This window comes from Diospyros lotus, chromosome 14 (genome assembly GCF_014633365.1).
Source record: "Diospyros lotus cultivar Yz01 chromosome 14, ASM1463336v1, whole genome shotgun sequence".
In the NCBI taxonomy this organism is placed as follows: Eukaryota; Viridiplantae; Streptophyta; class Magnoliopsida; order Ericales; family Ebenaceae; genus Diospyros; species Diospyros lotus.
Window position 1 is genome coordinate 6,219,323 of NC_068351.1, and position 20,518 is coordinate 6,239,840.

The window sequence follows — 20,518 nt, forward strand, 5'->3', positions numbered from 1 at the left end:
TTATATTATTTAAATAAATTTAATATTTCTTCATTTTGACTCACTTATAAAAGGTTAAAAAGAAAAAAATAATTTAACAATGACGTTAACTTGTCTTTACATGATCATATAAAAATACCTGTTATACTATTGAAATTACTTAAATTAAGGAGTTTTTCATCACTTTAATAATCATGGGATTCTAATAGCATCGGAATTCCTCGTTTAACTTTTGTTTTGGAATTCATGGTTTTCTTTCTATCTAATCCCATTGGAATTCTTTCGGCAATTTCTAATCTAATCTTGTCACGTGGTATTCTGATAGCATTGAAAATTCTTGTTTGACCCTTGTTCTTGAATTCATGGTATTCTGATACCATTTTTGTTCTTGTTCCATGGGATTCTAATAGCATTAGAAATCTTTTATTGATCTCTGTCCTAATTTCATGGTATTTGGATGAAATCTCTATGATTTCATCCACCCATTTTATTCTCCACAAGTACCTTTTAATATACTTGAAATATCTTATTTTAAAAATTCATTTTTACCCTTACTCCACTTTCTCCCTCAATGAATTGTCCGCCAACCATATGTGGCCGCCCATTTACGACGGAGATGATGCGATAAAAAATGCTTGATATGATGTGGCGAAAACAAAAAATGGATGAAAATATAGGAGTAAAATAATACATACACAGACACACATATATACACATATATACATACATGTATATATATATTTATACATAGACACTGGAAAACGGTCGTGATGGTAGCGGCCGTGATGTCGTCTCTGATTTTGCAGAGGCGACCCATACCCACACTCACACAATCGGCCGATGATTCGAGTTGTTGGGGTACGAGGATGTGTTTCAAGGATGACTATGTGGGAATGGTTACGGCTATGTGCGATGGTGATAAAAAAGGATGTTTTTGAAAAAAATTAACTACAAAGAGTTATTAACATGGTTGTAAAGAATAAAACGGAAAAATGAGTTTCTAAGAGCAAAAAAACTGGCTGCAAATAGAATTTTTTCCAAGTCTATTAGTTATATTTTTATTTTTGCCTTTTGGAGGACTACTTATTTATGCATCATGGTGCATAAATATATTTCGATAACTCAGTTGTGGCCGGTGATTCTATTTTCTACAATTCTTGTTGCAAACTCAAGTTATTTGAATGAACTCCAGTTTGGGAAAGAAAGGATGTTAAGATAATAATTAGATTAGTTAGATTTAGCGGTAAATTATCTAGATTAGGTTTATCTTTATTATTGTTTTGATTAATGATTAATCAGGTGCGGAGTGCGACATATCTGAAAAATATAGTTGGCTAGTGTAATTTTAAATACCTTAAAAACGGTTCTGTAATTTCTACTAACCTCAAGGGTGGTGGCAAATGGCGATAAGTGCGTTGGCAATGGCTAGTCGGGAAACCCGGCCCAGTTAAATTTAGCCCACCATCCGAACCGTCCGGTCCATTAGGGCTTGCCTTAGTTGGACAACTAAATCTACTTTTTTCTCTGTCCGATCGAACGGAAACATCCAACTCCAACCTACTCAAATCAACACCCAATAAATAAAATAAAATAAAATACACTTAACAATATTTTTTGGACTGATCAAATTTATATAATAATTAATAACATTATAATTATTTTTTCAAAATTTTAGTGAAACACTAAACTATTTAATGAAACGCAAAAAATGTTTAAAAATACTTCTCGTTGAATTTTAGGCAAAAAAAAAAAAAAAACTAAAGCTAGAACTAAAAAGGAGTAGAAAAATAAAAATAAAAAAGATGTAGGCTAACTTGGAAGTTCCAACATAATTGACGGAGCATTCAATCTGTGAGCTCCGAGCACCGCCTCGGTTTCGTCGTCGCCTTCTTCCCCTCAATTTGCTTATATTTCTCCGTTTCCATTCCAATCCACTGCGCTCTCTCTTTCGTCTCGCCTTCTTCCCCTGAATTTGCTTATATTTCTCCATTTCCATTCCAATCCACTGCGCTCTCTCTCTCTCTCTCTCTCTCTCTCTCTACTCGAAGGGTAAGCTTGCTGAAACCTACATTCTGTTGATCTGAGTTGAGAGAATCAGATCTAGCAACCACGGTGACTTCCCTACCGTCTCGATTAGTATGATTTTTTTCTAAATTGAAGAAGATGTGTGTTTCTTCTTTGTAGGCCTGCTTGATTCGGAAATGGATTCTGCCATGACATTCTGCAAATCTGTCCAGTCATCTCCTGTAAGTTCCACTTCCTCGTCTTCCTCTTTATGGTTATTTTGCTTCTAATTGTTGTCTCCGCTTGCAATTTTCAAGTTTACTGTAACTGTGTTCGCAAGCTTCTTTCGTTATGAGATCGAATTGTTCTGCCTAGTCCTTTTAAGTTTTGACCATGGACACTAGAATGCTCAAATTTATCTTAGCGTGCATCTTCGTGATAGTCCGGCGTACCTTCCGTTGTTTCATGAAGTATCTGAGTGATTTATTGTGCATCGACAAATTCGTTCAATTAGATAGAATTTGAACTTTTGACGTTGGGACCGGAGCTAGGCTTTGTTTGAGGGACAATAAATGGAAATGGGAAAAGATGGAAAACCAAAATGAAGGTACTGAAGATGAATTTTTCGTCTACTTTTATTTTTTGGTAGGGTTAGAAAATAATAAAGAAAATGTCCTGATATTTTTCAAAAAAGTTCAATTAATATTTATTATTATCGTTTCTTTTATGATTGAGTTGGTGGATAATGTATGTGTATAATTGCTTTTGTTTTTAATCGATGCAGCCTAGTTCCAGCTTCCAACTATAGCATAGTAGTGTCACCGACATGGATGTGTTGTCGCTTTCTTCAAAGTATATATTTGAATTTGATATGATGGAATTTGTAATCTCATCCACTGTGTATATCCTGGTTTATTGTGAAGTAATCATGAAAATGCAAAATCCGTTTTAGCTCATTGGTGAAGTGCGATCTGATGTGGCATTAAGGGAGATGGATGAGCATTAAGTTCAAATTGATGAAATGACTAGATGACATAGTGATAGTGCAATTCTTAATGAATATGTCTAATTGCACCTGTAATACTTGGCAAGGTTTGATGTATTTGTGATGTTCAAAAGCCTCATTGTTTTTAGTCTTTCTTTGGCTCTTCCCAATTTATGCAACTGAGCTAAACATGTATATAAAATTTTATAATTCAAGGGTTTATTTATGGGGAGAGCTAGAGGAACTAGAAGCCTCCAATGTAGCGTTACGGTGGGAAGCAGGGTGAACTTTCCTCGGCAGAGAGCTCGAGCTGCTCAAGTTAGTCGTAAGTCAGGAAAACGTGGAGGTGCCCTTTATGCCACATGTCGTGATGAAAAAATTCTGGTAGCAAACAGAGGTGAAATTGCTGTGCGTGTAATTCGAACTGCTCATGAGATGGGGATACCTTGTGTTGCCGTTTACTCAACCATAGACAAGGATGCACTTCATGTGAAACTGGCTGATGAATCAGTTTGCATAGGTGAAGCACCAAGCAACCAATCGTGAGTTCACCTATTTCTTTTAGCTTATTTATTCTGCTTCTTGAATTATTGGAGTCTATTATCAATATTTTGGTGCTAGATAACTAGTGTGTTTATTTCTCTTGAGAATGATGACGATAGAATTGCAAATGTGAGGAAATAGTTGCTTTAACAATATTACCATCATTGAGAATATAAAATTTTTGTTTATCAAAAACAGTATGTAATTTTTACCTTTGAAGGCTATATTTATCTTATTTCGTAATTGGTTTTTCTTGGGCTTAAATTACCCCATCATTTATCATCATCTTATGTTCATATAATGATTATCTTTGTGCCAGATTCAGGCGTGATCATCTTGGTTTTCTATGTTGTAATGGGGTGAAAAAATGTTTAGAATCCTCTACAACTAATTCTCACTAGTTATTGAGGATTTGCTCCAAATATCTATCACAGCTTTAGAGCATCACTCCTTTGGAACCCTTTTTGTGTCCTGGGCGAGTAATGACATGATAACTAGATTGAATGGGTTGCAAGAACATGTGAAAAACAGGGTGTGCACCACAATGTACATTGGAAAAATGATACATATGAGGTAGTTGAATCTAGGACCCTTTGAATCTAAAATTTGAAGCATTGCTTGACAATCAATTGCCATATAAAAGGGTAAACACTGTTTACCAAGCTCCCATTCTGAGGAAGTGATGTAGGAGATGAGACACAAGGAATTTGCAATGCTCCAGCTGCAGTGAGCAATCTCTGCTGCTGATTCAAAGTCACACTTGCATAAAAAGTGTTGCTGTTGTTTGCACAGGCTGTTTTATTTTTGCCCTTGGATTTCTCTGGTGCCCATATTTTTTACCCTCGGATGAAACTTTGAATATTTCATCATTGGACAATTTACCTAACTATAATCTGGCATCCATCAGGGGGAGCAATGTTAGACCCTACCTGAATTTCACCACCCTAACTTATGACATGAAAATACTTTTATTTCACAATACTAGGAAAGTCTCTATTTATTGGTTATGATAAGGATGGAAGGACTTAGGAGTGTTGTAATTAGGTCCATGGATCATTTTGCTCCTACCAATGTTATGTATGAATGTAAGTTAGCTTCTTGGTTTTCTTCTTTAGTCTTGCTTCAGGGACGGTTTCATAAGCTGCTGAGGAAACCTATTTAGTGTCGTTTCCATTGCCTCTATCTATACTTGAAGTGCCTCTTTTTGCATTTTTTTCCCTACCACTCATTTCTATATCAATATTCTGTGACTTACCACTTATATCTGTTTGTAACCATCACTTGTAAATTGTATGGTGTTTCAAACTCTATAGCAATATGAAACATATAAACTAAATTATAAGAAAGAACAAGCTGTTATTTTAAATTTTGTTATAAGTTCATTTCTATGGTATGTTTTTCTGATTATGCAACTGTTAAACATTATTCTTTATTTCTTTTCCCCGCCTCCATCTGGTTCCTGGCATGAGTGGTTAAGAGATGTTTCTTTTTCTTACAGGTACTTATTGATCCCCAATGTCCTTTCTGCTGCTATCAGCCGTGGGTGTACGATGTTGCATCCTGGTTATGGTTTCCTTGCTGAGAATGCAGTTTTTGTTGAAATGTGCAGAGAGCATGGCATAAATTTTATAGGGCCAAATGTAAGTACTTCAAATGAAAGTTTTCATTTTAAGAAGTGCAGCAATTTTTCCCCCCATAATGTGAAGCAAGTATGTTTATCTGGCACTTACATTTTACCTTATGTAATTCAAATTCAGTTAGCTTGGTTGCTAAACCACAGTCCTTTTCTGCATATTTGCTAAACTGGTTTTAGTCAGAATTCTATGTGCTGCTTTTCCCTTTGTTGCATCTGATAAATAATGAATATTATGTTGGTTACCTTTTGGATTGCTAACTGCAATTTCAGGAAATGAATTGTTATTTCCTATAAAATCCTTCAAAGGAATTGAAGCCTGGTTGTGATTTTGCAGCCAGATAGTATCCGTGTCATGGGTGACAAATCAACTGCCAGGGAAACAATGAAGAATGCTGGTGTTCCAACTGTCCCAGGAAGTGATGGATTATTGCAGGTATCAGTTTGACCAGTGTTTCAAGCATCACTCACAGATCATCTATTAATTAGCGATCTATTTGCTTCCATTTGATTTTCTTTCTAATAATTATGGTCTTTGTAGAGTACAGAAGAAGCTGTCAGGCTTGCAGATGAGATTGGATTTCCTGTCATGATTAAGGTAAAATTAACTTCATGTTGTTTGTATAGGACCCGTGTGGATTATCCTGTAGACATTCCTTCGACCCAATTTCTTGTCTTATAATGAAAATTAACAATGTAGACTTGTTGATGAAGATGCATTGTGGAAGTGTGAGCAGATCTAAGAGTCTAATCAATTACTGTATCATGCACTTTAGACATAAATAAATTTCTGAAGTATTGATTTCAGATACCAGGCACTTACCTTATAGCATAATGGTTCAATATACCCAGTTGGACATGTACCTGAACTATCAAGGTCCTCTATAACCATTCATTAATTTTCCATTTTATTTTATAGTTACTGTTATAAACTTCATTTTGTACAAAAGCAACAGAAGTATTTGAGAGAAATGGTAAATGCATCCACACACTGTTGAGATATTGGACTAATACATCCCCCTGTTGAGCTATGGGAAATGATGTTGACATCCTAATATTAATTTTTTTTGCAAATCAGCCTCTCCTTTAGCCAATTGTCAATTGATGAAACAAAATATGATAATGTTGCCATATAACTAATTATTCAATTCATAATCAAAATTATCATGAAAAAGAACTTCCATCTCTAACTACTACTGTTTCAAAAGGCAACAGCAGGCGGTGGAGGGCGTGGAATGCGTCTTGCTAAAGAACCTGATGAGTTTGTGAAGTTGTTGCAGGTATTTCTCTTTCTGCAAGAGGCCCTTAAGTTCTGATAATGCATAACCTAAAGTGCTTTTTATATGCAGTATTATGCCCCTACACTGGATATTGCTGAAGTACGCTAACTGGATTATTAATAAGTTTCAAAATTTCCAGCTTTCTTTGAGAGTTGTACTTAAATGAGTTGTACTGCAAAAAGGAATATAAAATCATCTTGCTTGTGTCTAAACAATTTGTTTCTAATTTCTGCTGCTGCAACCGTTTAATCACTTGGTCACTCAGGGGCTGCATTTTTATTGTTTATTATTCCTGTATTTTGCAGTCTATGTACATTAATGCAGTGTATGCGAGACAAGTATTTGTGCTTTGTCAGAGTTAAAAAAGAAAATAATAAAGAGAGGAAAAAATGAAATCTACGCAGGCCCATTATAATAAGTGTTCTTTTTCCTCTCTTTTACATGTGCAATGAAAAATGATGAGATGATAAATTGTTTCTTTGCAAGCATTTATATGAAAGGTTGTAAAAAGTTTGTCTTTAAGTATTTACATTCTTATTCTAACAGCAAGCTAAGAGTGAGGCCGCAGCTGCATTTGGAAATGATGGTGTTTATTTGGAGAAGTACATTCAAAATCCAAGACATATTGAGTTCCAGGTAATTATTTTCTCTTTATTTTTTTCATAAAATCCAAGAAATTATATTGTGGTTTTCCTAATTCCTTGGGTTGCATGCATGAAAAACTATAACTAGCCCTATCAATAGAAAAAAGGAAGTAGAAATGAGAAAGAATTTAGATTAATCTGGAACCATGGGGAAGAGAACACTGGATCATAATAAGGAACCATCTATGCAAGAACTTAGATTAATCTGACATCTGAGCCGTTTTTTTCTATTTATATACTTCTCACACTATCCACTAAAGTTATTTCTGTGACTGGATGTTGCATGATTACTGCCATTTGCTTGAAGTGAAGTTACATTTTGTGGAATTATCGCTTAGCTAATATCAGCTGACCAAGAATGTTAACTTGAAAATTCCTCTTTGCTGGGCTATTGGCTTTCCTCATATAACTTACTGTATCTTCTGAATGTGGGACTAATTTTAGGCACTGCCAAAAGTATCATGAAAATGATTAAACCATTTAGGACAGTGAATCAAACAATTCATTCTATTATTAAATAAATTTCATTGGGCAATCATGCTATTGTAGGAAGTGGTATCTAAGTTCCCACCTATTTTTGTGCGTAAATCTTATATGTAAGGATCAAATTTCTTGCCATTGTGCTGTTTCCATATTAGTCTAATATTTTTTTTGAAGAAAAAAGGTAAATATAAAAATGTTAAATATTCTTAATAAGTGTCAAAAGTTACACAAAAAATGCCTTAAAGGGAGCAAACCCTGTAGAAAAGAAATAGAGAACCAGAGATTCATACTATCCACTAGCAAGAACTAGAAGATCATCATGTTGCTTTAGAAATGTTTAATAGAGTTCCAGTGGTTCCTGTAATATCCCTAAAGAAGCGTTTAAATTTGGTTTTCTACTAGCATTTTGCATTGGTCTTCTCAGACATGGAAATGCGAAATAAACAACATTTTGTTCCCTGTATAGATGCTCACCAGACTTGTCCAAATCTCCATCAGTTTAGGGTACATAGGTAATGTTTATTTAGTTGGTTATAGGATTGACAAAGGTTCCCATTTTTTTTTTTTTTTTGCCATTAAAAAAAAGGAGCCTTGCAGGAGGCCTGTGTTAAATTTCTTTCCATATAAAATTTAATTGAATTTTGGCGTTGGTTATCTGGGAAATTCTTCAATCCAGTTTGACGTCTGAAATTGGTTTAAGAGCCTTACAGGAGGCTTGTGCTGCTGTTAGTGGATTCCGGATACTAAACTCTTAGTGCATCCCAGCAAATTTTCTAGTCATACCATTTGTCATGCATCTGTTGATATGCAATAGACACGTGGATGGTGATAGACTAAAATAAGCCTTGGGTTTCAGAGAGCTGGTCCTTAGAAAAAAAGCATACTGAATTTTCAGATTGTACCATAGGGAGTCACTTGTTTACCTTTACGTGAAAAATTGAAGTGTCTCAATGCATTTTCATCCTGACACATGATATGATATATTCCAAAAATTAAAAAACAAGAAAAATGCCAATAAGTTTAGATGGGGATGAGAGTGTATTTGCTGGCATTGTTTTCTTTGAAAACTAAATCCTGTTGCAATCTTTTAATTCACCACTACCAAATCATTGGGCTTTACAGGTTCTTGCTGACAAGTTTGGAAATGTTGTCCACTTTGGAGAGCGTGATTGCAGTATTCAGGTATAAATAACTAATCTGGTATATTTACTTTTTATGTATGAGCCATCAATGAAGCTGAATGAAAACTTATCTTTAGCATTTGAATTCTAAAAAATACCCATTTGCATTAGGCTTGAACTAGTCATATGGGAGTGAGATTTATTCCTTATTGAAAAGGGAAACACGTAAAATGTGCGTTTTTTTTAAAATTGCACTCTTGAAGTTCAGAAATGCTACCCACTTGATTTCGAGATGTTCCTCATAAGAAAGATCTTGTGAGGAAGTTGGAAATGATAAAAAGTCCTAGTACCAAGGAAGAAAAATCTGTTCCCGTGTAGTCAGGGTTGACCAAAGTTTCCTATTTAAGAGATAGAATCTCACTAATTGGAAGGAAAGGAAGGGTTCTGATCCGTTATTTATTTGGTTCCTTGGGATGGAAAGAGACAAGGTTTGTTTGAGCTACATATCCACAACTGGGTTTTCTATGAAATGATTGGGTTTTCTGTTGTCTCCTGAAGGTCTCATTAAAGATATTCAAGGCACATGCCTCAAACTTGCTTTTGTTGAACTGGATATCAATTGGTGGGGTAGGGATGATTGCAAATTGAGGATATACAATTATATTCATGTTTGACATCTGATATTATCAATTCATGGTTGGTTCCTGCCTAAATTAGTATTTTGAACTCAAATTCATCTCCCACCTGTTATGTTGGTGAATTGAGTCAAAACAAAACTAGAAAAAAAGGATAAACAAAATAATGTATTAGGCTCACATAATTTTTGCACAGAAGACAAGGAAACTTCATTTGCATAGAATATCCCCAAGAGATCAATCCTGCCATCTGCTTTCTGAGGCCAAGTTATGGATTGTGTTGTGCTCAAGGTTAAGAATTCTCCTGCATTGTACTTTATGAATTCATTAAGTGGAGCTTGTTTCAGTTGTATGTGAAAATGTTCTATTAAAATAGAGTCAATAGACTTACCTAGGAAAAAGAAGAAAATTTCACTTTGGAATAAGCACAGTGATGAATCAGGGAACATGTGTAGGTTTCTCTTTTATTTATCAGGAATATTACTTTTTAAAGCATCATGTTTTACTGAAATGACTTGGTTCTACAGAGAAGGAATCAGAAGTTGCTGGAAGAAGCACCGTCACCTGCATTAACCCCTGAGTTGCGGAAGGCCATGGGTGATGCTGCAGTTGCCGCAGCAGCATCTATAGGTTACATTGGCGTGGGTACAGTTGAGTTCCTTTTGGATGAAAGAGGTTCATTTTACTTCATGGAAATGAACACGCGGATCCAGGTAAAAAGAAGGTGCCATGGAAGATTGATGAGTTTTCTGAATATACTTGATTTCAGCATTAATGACAGTTTGTATAATGTTTGCCTCACAAAAAACTTAGGTTGAACATCCTGTAACAGAGATGATTTCCTCTGTTGACCTGATTGAAGAACAGATCCGTGTTGCCATGGGTGAAAAACTCCATTACAAACAGGTACTGGAGATTCCATTTAATACTCTGGGTATTAAAAACAATGTTCTGATGGTGCTTTACTGGTCTCTTATTGGCAGGAAGATATTGTTCTTAGAGGACATTCCATTGAGTGCCGCATTAATGCTGAAGATGCTTTTAAAAATTTCAGGCCCGGTCCAGGTAATGCTTACATTGTGTGTACTTTTACTCTGCAACATTTCATAGATACACATGTTCTCTTGATGCGTGCAAAGAATTGGACATTTTTCTTCTTGTCTAGAATCATCTTGTTAGCCAGAATTAATTATGCAACAGTTGCACATAGTGGACCTGCTCCTTTGTCTTCAATAAAAACACCCCGTTTCCCAGAAATTTGTTTCATTGCATTAAAGTGGACTGGAGTCACAACCTCAAAGCATGAACATGTAGGAACCTTCAGAGCAAAAAAAACTTGGTGTTAGTTTAGTACTTTCCTTTGTGGTTCATACATTTCACTATTGTTGCTATATTTATTTTTTTGAATAATGAATGCTGATTTTTTTTCCCTTTCGTGTGTGCTCATATCCAAATAAATAAATAAATAACAAGTCCTTTTTCATGTCCTCTGCTTTACTATTAATTTTGTGGGCAATAAGATTTCATTTAAAAGGTGGAAAAATTGCAAAAATGGTTATTTCAAGAAAGCAGCAGCCTGATATAGCTATTTCTGAGTTGAATTGCATCTTATTTTGCGTCCTCTTTAAGTTTGTTTAGTGTTTGTTTGCTTTGAGTAAAGCTTAGAGCACCTTAATATTTCTAGTTTTGCCAGATATGCATTGGTATTAGGGTCAATGGCTCATCATTCTCATTGAGTGATGTAATTGGTCTATATCATATGAGTTTTAGTTGATTTATATGGGTTTTACCAGTTTGAGTCCTCAGTTTCTATACTTGGATATAGTACTAGTTGGTGTAGCAGGTTACAATAAGACATTCCTAACTTCTAACTTAATAGGACAAATTCAATAGTTCAGTTTTGAATTGCCTTTGAGACAGTTAAATGCAATTATTCTGTTTTGCATGATGTCTCAGCAGTTCTCCTGATGACTCTTTCAGTATTGTTTTTCTTCAACTCTGCATTTTCAACTCCTTATGCCCAGGATCATATCTCATTCTTTTACACTTAAAATTCATTGGAGAAGCCTAGTTTGGCTGCCTTTGTCCAATTTACAGCACATAGACCAACTATATGTTACTTCTGCCTTCTTTGTCTAACTGAAATGCAGAGATGCTCTTTGTTATCATAAAATTTATATTACAATCAGTCTCTTAACCACCGAAGAGACTGATTATGCTCATGTAGCCTGAGGTTCTTTGGCTATCTTCTATCTTTTCTTTTTGTGAAAGGTAATTGGAGTATGCCTCTTCATGCCTGTGATAATTCCTCACATGCCTGCTCCACCATTCTATAATAAGATTTGCGAAAAGTGGTAATAAAATAAAAAGGAGGAGAAGAAATAGATGATAATAATATTTTTCAGACTCTACAAACTCATCTTATGTTTATTTTTTATCTCTTATTTATTTAATCTTCTTGTGGACATCAGGGAGAATAACAGCTTACTTGCCATCTGGAGGACCATTTGTCAGAATGGACAGCCATGTATATCCTGATTACGTAGTTCCCCCAAGCTATGATTCCCTACTTGGAAAGGTTTGTCAATTAGTTTTGTGCATGCAATATATAATGTTGTGCACTTATTTGTTTTCTGTTGTTCTTATTCTTTTGTAAAAGGCAATCCATGGTGCACCTATCAGATGTAGGCATCTGGATATATGAACCCCTTGCATGATCATATGCTTAGATCTAGTTATGGATGCATGATAGAACATGTGGCTGCTATGTTTCACTGAGCCTGTGAACGTCTATATTTATCATGTACCAGTTGCTTGGTTTTAGATATACATTGGCATGCACACTAATTTTCTTGATAACTACAGTTTTATAAAAGCACCAAGGAGCCTCTGCTTCCTACACCATAAGACCAAGAGAACAGTGCACCTTTAAATCCCTAATCTGAGAACTGATTACTGTTCCTGTGGCAAAATTTTTAGGTGCAGGAATTTCTTGTTCAGAGCTCCAGTTCTTTTTTTCCCTATTTTTAGGGAGACCATAATGAAGTTTTTATGTTTGTCAATTTAATCAAAGGAAATGAAAACTTGATCAACATGAGGAAATAGGAATCTCTTGGAAGTAGCATGCCATGCCCTGGGGTGAGGGGAACTGCTTTCCCTGGAAGTTCTCTGAATATTTAAGTGTCGCCATCTTTTCTTTTCCAAAATAAGATTGTAAATCTAGGAATTATCAAGTTCTTCTTTACCCTTGCTTACTACTTTGTTTTGATGTAATTGAAATAAAAAAGAAAAAACTAACTTAAATAAAATTTACCAATTAAAGTAATGACAGGTTAGGTTGGCTTTTCCGAAGGATAGATCAGTAATTCAAATGAATTTAGTTGTGACAATACCTTATGATATTGTTTGTCCTTTAAATGAATTTTATTGTTAAGTTTTCCAAATTTAATTTAGTCTTGTAGGCATATTACAATAACTTATCATTCCTTGCTGCATAGGCGTTAGCTTGGGTACAGTTGGGTGCCTCAACTGGTTTAAGAATTTGATTCACTGAGTCTATTGTGTTTTACATCTTTTGTGCACATCATTTATTTTTTATTTATATTATTACTTGTTATTATTTTCTTTTGTTGACATTGAACATCATAACGTTTTGGGCTTTTCTCCTAATGATTTTGGCATATTATCTTAAGCTTGTTGTATGGGCTCCAACAAGGGAGAAGGCAATTGAACGCATGAAAAGGGCTCTTGATGACACTGTAATTACAGGTAATGTGATAATATTCAATTAAGGTCATGCCCTAAACTTACAAACTTGATTATTTTATTTTTTATTTATTGACCTTCTCCAAATCATCACTCCTGGATGGATCAAGTGGTGTTCCAAAAGAAGAATCTGCCTTTTTTGACTTTTTCCTTGTCATTTCATTGAAGAGATATCTCTAGATGAATACCAAACTTTAAATGAGTTAGTGTATGACTCGATCAGAAGTGTAACTAGATAAGAGATATCCTTGTATGGTTCAATGAGTGATGGAACCAACAAGGTGATTCTTCTGGATTTAACTCTTTGAACTTACTTCATTTAATTGCTACATCTCATTAATCAAAACAAACAGCATATCAAGCCTTAATCCCACCATGTGGGGTCAGCTTTATAAATCAAATTAGGATATGAATTCTATCTCAGCTTTATGCAGGGATCCTTGTGTGGATGTGGCTCTGATACTCTCCAGCTTATATAAATGACCTGTCTGGCTCCTCTTTTGTACAAGTAGTACCATGAAACTCAAACAAGTTCTACCTTGTTGGTGATTTTGATGGTTTTCCTTGTGTTATAGCTGACTTTCTCCATCTTGTCCTTAATTGTTTACATCTACCTCTTTGTCTTCACCCATGTGTTCCTCATGTCACCTTTCTTTTACTGCCACTTATCAAAATTCTCATGTACAATTTACGTATCTTGGTCCCCAAACATCCTGCGCACCCTCCTAGTCCCCATTAATTTTTAATGCTTTACACGTGTTTATATGTACTTGGCATATATTATTCATGTCTTCTAAAAATCGTTCTACTATGATCTTGAATTCTTCAGTTCTATTTTTTGTTGCCTTATTAACTATAAGCTGAAATTAATTTTCTCATCTGGCAGGTGTTCCAACAACAATTGAATACCATAAACTTATCCTTGACATTGAGGTGTGGACCAGAACTACTAATATGTTTTTATTTTTGGAATTCCTTGTATTGGGAGTGGTAAGATTTTCATTTAATGCTATCTGTATTGCAGGACTTCAAAAATGGAAAAGTTGATACTGCTTTTATCCCAAAGCATGAACAAGAGCTTGCTGCGGTAAGGAGCTGAAATGATCCTTACATATTGAACTCAAAACTTTAAAAGTTTCTTTATTTCATAGTAACTGCACATGGGCGAGTAAATGAGGTCAACTATACGTCAATGTTGCTGAACCTTGTTCTTGTTCTGTTTTGGCGTAGAAATGACAGGCCCTCTCTCCACTCCACCCTTCAAAACACAAAATCCCATATGAAAGGTGCCCCCATGCCCCCTTGGTTTACATGTTCAGAGGCTTGAGGGTTATCCTGTTATGCCCCTAAACCTACTGGAAGTCTAAATAGCAATATTGCTTATAGTGAATCATGGAGCTTCTAGAGTGGGTTCTTAGCCCAGTCAAATTGGTTGCTCCATAGTCTAAATTCGTATTTTCTGTCCCTACTCTCCCCACACCCTGCCTCCTTCCAGCCCGACAAAGTGTTCCCGAAAGTGTGGTATTGGTTATTCTGCAGATAGACCTTGCGCCACATGCACTTATTTCAGTGTGTTTCTGAAATAACTGATCCTCCGTTTCCATGCGCCTGCAGCCCCAGAAGATGGTAGCGGCCACTCCTGCTAAACAGTTGGCATAGGCGTAGTACCAACAGGTAGAAGGGATCGTTTTCTTCTTCTTCTTCGTCTGTCTCCTTGGTCGTCTTCAGCAATTGGAGCTGGCTTTCATACTTTCCAATAGTTTTCCTTAGGACTTTGCTATGCCTGTTCCTCCTCCTTGTTCTTTGACGTGTCCGAATATTTTAGAAAATAAAACCATTCTTGTTTTCCGGTATCAAATGTAGTTAAACGAAACAATTTTGATTTATTGTGAGTTAGTCATGAATCCTCTGAATGAATGAGATAATAGATTGTGGCCGTATTTTTGATTGCTCAGTGCCGTGCCATTTTAGCATGAAAGACGAAGAAACATGGCATGATGGTTTATGGTCTTGGGATGGAGTAGCCACCAATAACATGAACTATCGATTTTGTTTGTGCAAATGCGATGAGACTTGATTTAACTCAGCAGTTTGTCGAACTATATGATATTCTCTTAACTAGTAACAAAAAGGTCGCATAAAGACAAAATATTAACATCTGTTTATAAAATGCATAAAATTTAAGCTTACAAAAAGGAATAAAGACAAAGATTTAATTCTATTGTCAAAATACATATTATGGTATTACAAGCACAGTAGATGCGTGACCTAAAGCGCTGCAATGATGGCACACACCAACGTTCTTGGATTCACCCATCGCCCCCTTTGTGGTGAAAACGAGTGTCGCAGTCGACTGAATTGGTTTTAAATTCAAAGAGAATTTATTTTATGGCCATTTAACAATGATTGTTTATGAATTAATGAAACGATCTCTTCACTGTTGTCAAAAATTATTGCAGGAAATATGTATGAAATTAAAAGTATTTTATCAAAGCTTTTAGAATTTTTGGCCCTAACATTATAAAATTAAAAAGAAATTAAAAACGAAAATCGTGCCCTGTTATATCGTGCACCAAATCTACTCCGCTCTTATGTGCATGAGAAAATCAAAAACAAAATCAAGAAAAGTAGTTGATAATTATTAATCTTTTCGTAATCAGGTTGGACATCGAATTGAAAAAGAGAGTGATTTACTTCGGGATAAAATCGTTTTATTTTTTTATTAAATAAATAAATATTTAATAATAATAATTAAAATTAAAAAATAAAATCCATAGCATATTTTCATGACAAACTATGAATTTGTCACCCTTTAATTTTAGTGACATGTTTTCAAAAACATATGCTAATCTGCTACAAATACTAATACTAAGATTACAAATTAAATTTAGCACAAATAAAAGTTCATGTTCCAAATTCCCTATAACACAAATAAAAGTTAATAATTCAAACTCCATATACAGCCATACATCAACCAATAACATCTAAATTAAAATTTATCTTCAAGACAATCATCATCTAAGTCCTTCCAAATTGTTGAAATGTCATCTTGTGCTACATCATCTATAAAAATAAAACATAAAGTCATAAATAAAATATAAAACAACATATGCCACAAATGAGTAATACATTCATAATTTTATATACCATTTATTAAATATAAAAAATTAGAAATTTAAAATGCATGTACCTTGACAAAAGGGCGAACCCATATGCTCTTCTTTATCAATTGAGAATGTATTATCTTCATAAATTGTATTATCAAGTTTTTTAAAATCAAGATCAAGTTATATTATTCCCTTTTAAAATTCGTCAATTTAATATATTCATAATCAATCAGATCATATGATTTCTTCTTGAGAAAAGTTTTAACATAAAAAAAAATGAATAATTTACTAGTTTACTATAAAAAAAACTTTAAAAAAATCAAACATGATTACATAAAAAGGGGGAAAACATATATATTCTTCATTTTTAAATTGTAAAATACAAGATTATTTAACCTTTGATGCTCCGAACATGCTCCAATTTCATTCACAACCTGAAGTAGAAGCTATTTGGCTAAAGATATAAGTAGCAACACATTGTAAAATTGGAGTAGCACCTCCAAACATCCTCCACCATTGAGTTAAAGATTACTCAATTAATTTATATTGTATTTAATATTCATTATTCAACATTAATTAGAAATAAATACCAACAATAACTTACCAAGATACAATTGAATAGCAAAAAGTTTAATACTTACTAGGTTGACTTGTCCTGTGTCATTGAATAGCAAATTTACTTCCAAAGTTTTCTTGTTATTCTTGATATATTTGTATCTCTTTTATTATTCAAATAACATTATAATTAACGTAATAATGTTCGTGATTAAGGACATCAAAAAGATCATTCATAATTTCAACTCTTTTGTAGACATTATCACTATAAAGTGTTACATGATGTGTCTAACTTAAATGTTTATCCCATCACTACTCAATAATGTGTAAAGCTTGTACAATTATTTTTTATTTTTAAAAATTTTCATAATTGTCATCCGTGCTTTATACATGCACTAATATATACATAGCTCAAAGAAAATTTTTCATCAAAATCTACTATTTGCAACAATCTCACAATAGGGGTTATGACTTTCACAATCATCATAAAATCATCCCATAATTTGTTATCTAAAAAAATGAGTTACGACTTTTCCATTTGATGTCTTTGTCCTATGAGTTAAAAAGTGTTTTCTCATCACAAATATCCGCAAAACATCTTTATGTTCAAATATATTTTCTTCAATGTGATAAAAGTGACAAATCAAGTCATCGAGAGGAGTATAATCTCCTTTCAATCATCTTGTTTCCTCAACCAAGATATAAGAGATAAAATATGTGACATATTGTTGATATTTTTTAACACACAAAATTTCACGATTGTCATCTGTGCCTTATTCATACCATCATATATGCATGGCTCAAAGAAGTCATTTCATCATAATTTATTGTACACAACAATCTCACAATAGGGGTAATAACTTTCACAATCATCCTAAAATTTATTATTCAAAACAACCCGAAGTAGTTACAACTTTTTCATTTGTAGTCTTTATCAACCTATGAGTTAAAAAGTGTTTGCTTGTCACAAATATCTACAAAATATCTTTATGTTTAAAGATACTCTTCAATGTGATAGAAGTGGTAGCAAATCCACTTACTGAAGGCGTATAATCTCCTTCCAATTATCTTGTTTTCTCAATCATCTTGTTTTCTCAACCAAGATGTAAGAGTTAAAATATGTGACATATTGCTGATATCTTTTAACACAATTTGAGTAGTGGACAACACAAGATGACCAATAAATGTTTTCTTTCAATAACTTCTCAACCAACACATAATTAGTAGCATTATCAGTAACTATATGCACTCCATTCTTTGATGCAACCCACTATATTATCTCAGAAATTTAATAAATGTAATTCCAGTGGGACAATATACCAAAACATTAATTAAAGTCCAATTCCTTTGGTCTGTTGTTCAACCATCATAAATAACTATGCACCCATCAACTTTTCAATTACTTTTATACCCGTTAATAAGTATATGACATGCTTTCTTACAGTCCTTGAGCAAGTTAACATGCAAGTCATGGTAAGATGGTCCTTTATATCCAAGACCAATAGCAACAGTGGCATCTAATGCAGGTTGAAAGTACTGAGAATTTAAAGCATTGAATGGGATGCAAGCATTGAATGTGAGCTTTCCAAACTGCTTCCTTACCAGCTAGGGCACTTTTATTGAACGTTGAGTCCCACGAGTTGTCCTAGAGGCAAAGAGATATTCTAAATCAATTTTTTTTTTCTCTTCCCCTTGTGTTGCACCCCCCCTTTGTCTTTATACCTCCCTTCGTTCAATTTCTTCTTCTCTAATGATATTTCCCTCTCATATATAGGATTTTCATCAAATGAAAGTTCACGTGCCTCTCTAGCATTTTTCTTTTTATGACCAATTTCCTTAGAGTTTTCTTCTATTTTTACATGAAACTACTTAATCCTTAACATGAGCAAGATGTAATTTAATTCTATGTATGCCACCACTCTTAAGTTTCTTAGTATGATAAAGACAAGTGTAATACATTTTATTATTACTTAAATATGATGAACTCATATATATTTGTTAGGAAGGGTTATGTCCCCCTTTTATTTTATTTGTATTGGACAAAGATTATGTTACTTGACGCGGACAATATAACATTCTCATGAATTTATGGAGAGGGTCACATCCCTCTCTCATTTTGCCCTAACGTGAATAACATAATATTTTCGTGAACTTATATGATCCCATGTTGGATTAATTTTTATGCATAATGTTGGCATAGATTTTGTTGTTGAATTCTTATATGAAGAGTGAAGCGTACATTTAGAGCATTCATTCCTTTTAACAAATAAAACAAATGCACGTTATTTATTTATTAAACTAAACAATTGATGACCTTAATCCCAAAATTAAAACTTTGAAGCTTTGAATTTGACGTTAACAATAAATTAATAATTAATATATTTTATTTATTTACATACTTGAGAGGTGAAGACGATCGTTGAAGAAAGACCGGCAGGTCGTAAGAAGAAGAAAACGGAGATGAATAGGGAAGAAGAAGATAAATGAAAAAGGAAGAATAGTGGAAAGGAAGATCGAAGAGCAAGAAAATGAGGAAAGATAGAAAAAAAGAAAGAAGAAGGAAAGATCAAGAAAGAAAGGAAGATTAGAGAGTAGGAAGAAAAATGGAAGATTAGAGAAGAAGAAGGAAAGATAAGGGAGTAGGATGAAGCACGAAAGATCACAGAGCAAGAAGAGGAAGAGAAGATTGGAGAAGAAAAAGAGCCATGGAAGATTAGAGAGGAAGAAGAAGAGGGGAATGATGATCGACGGAGGAGGCAATCGAGAGTATCGAACTAAGCCGGTGGCAACCAGTTAAACCGCGCCAATTCATTCAGCCAGGGATTCGACTAGCAGTTCAATTCAAACTCGGTCGATTTTTGAAAATTACTCTTTTTGGGATTATCGTTCTTACGTGGTCTCCCGTCACTTATATTTTCGATTTCAGCAGAAGAGATAAATTATAAGTAAATATTTTGTCTCACTGTATAGGGCAAGAAATCGAACTTATGACTTATTATTATGAATTCTAACTTATTATATTCCAATCACTTAATCTTTTGTACCTTAAGAGATAAAAAAAATAAAAAGCTAATCTTTTTAATAAACTTAGTCTCTTTAATAGGAGTAGAACCAGTTTTCTCTCTAGCTCATGGTTTGACAAGTGGGATGGCAGGTCCAGTCCCATTTTAAGAACATTGATAATTATAAAAATATCTATAACATATATTCTAAATTAGTTTTTATACAAAAATCAAAAGAAAGAATGCCGTTTCTATTTCTTTTCTTTTTTTTTTAAGTCAAAGGATATAAAGGGACTTAGACCGCCTTATCAATATGACTGATTTTATGTTGATCGATTTCTAGATCTACCTTAATCACTTTTAATATCTTATTAGAATTATTCTTAATTTAAAATAGTTTAATTGTATGAACAGAAAAATTAATAAAAGAAGATAAAATAAACTCAGTAAAAGATACAAGTTATAAGTGTTTTGTAAAAAAATATAAAAATTATTAACGAGTTAGTATTCATGTTATTAACCATTTAGTGTGTTAAAACGTGCTCTCCCTCTTAATTAGACAGTGAAATTAAGACTTAATACGAATAGTATATTGTTATTTGCCGCAAAACTATTTTTATTGGCTTCATCAATTTACTTATTTAAATTTATAAAATATATAACATGAAATCGTTGAAAAGTGATAAAACTCAAAAATCCTGGAATCTATAAATTAGACTCCAAAGTGATAGCCCGAGCTAAGCTGCCCAGCACATGGTGTGACCGTGTGAGGAATGTCATTT

At 33.9% G+C, this 20,518-nt stretch overlaps 1 protein-coding gene across 2 annotated transcripts; it reads left to right on the forward strand.

Moving 5' to 3' along the window:
* The first annotated feature begins 1,794 nt into the window (after positions 1-1,794).
* LOC127790744 (biotin carboxylase 2, chloroplastic) lies at positions 1,795-15,026 on the forward strand. Of its 2 annotated transcripts, none has more exons than XM_052320396.1 (17): positions 1,795-2,028; positions 2,164-2,225; positions 3,185-3,510; positions 5,010-5,151; positions 5,482-5,580; positions 5,686-5,742; positions 6,353-6,424; positions 6,971-7,060; positions 8,674-8,733; positions 9,835-10,020; positions 10,121-10,213; positions 10,291-10,372; positions 11,779-11,885; positions 13,000-13,075; positions 13,959-14,005; positions 14,097-14,159; positions 14,303-14,680. In XM_052320396.1, exons 2-17 carry the CDS (start codon positions 2,181-2,183, stop codon positions 14,306-14,308), a joined length of 1,551 nt encoding a protein of 516 aa, XP_052176356.1. In that variant the 5' UTR covers positions 1,795-2,028; positions 2,164-2,180; the 3' UTR covers positions 14,309-14,680. The 2 variants fall into 2 exon arrangements, with proteins under 2 accessions (XP_052176356.1, XP_052176355.1); XM_052320395.1 differs by lacking the exon at positions 14,303-14,680 and adding an exon at positions 14,687-15,026 and having other exon boundaries at positions 1,796-2,028.
* Positions 15,027-20,518: the final 5,492 nt, after the last annotated feature.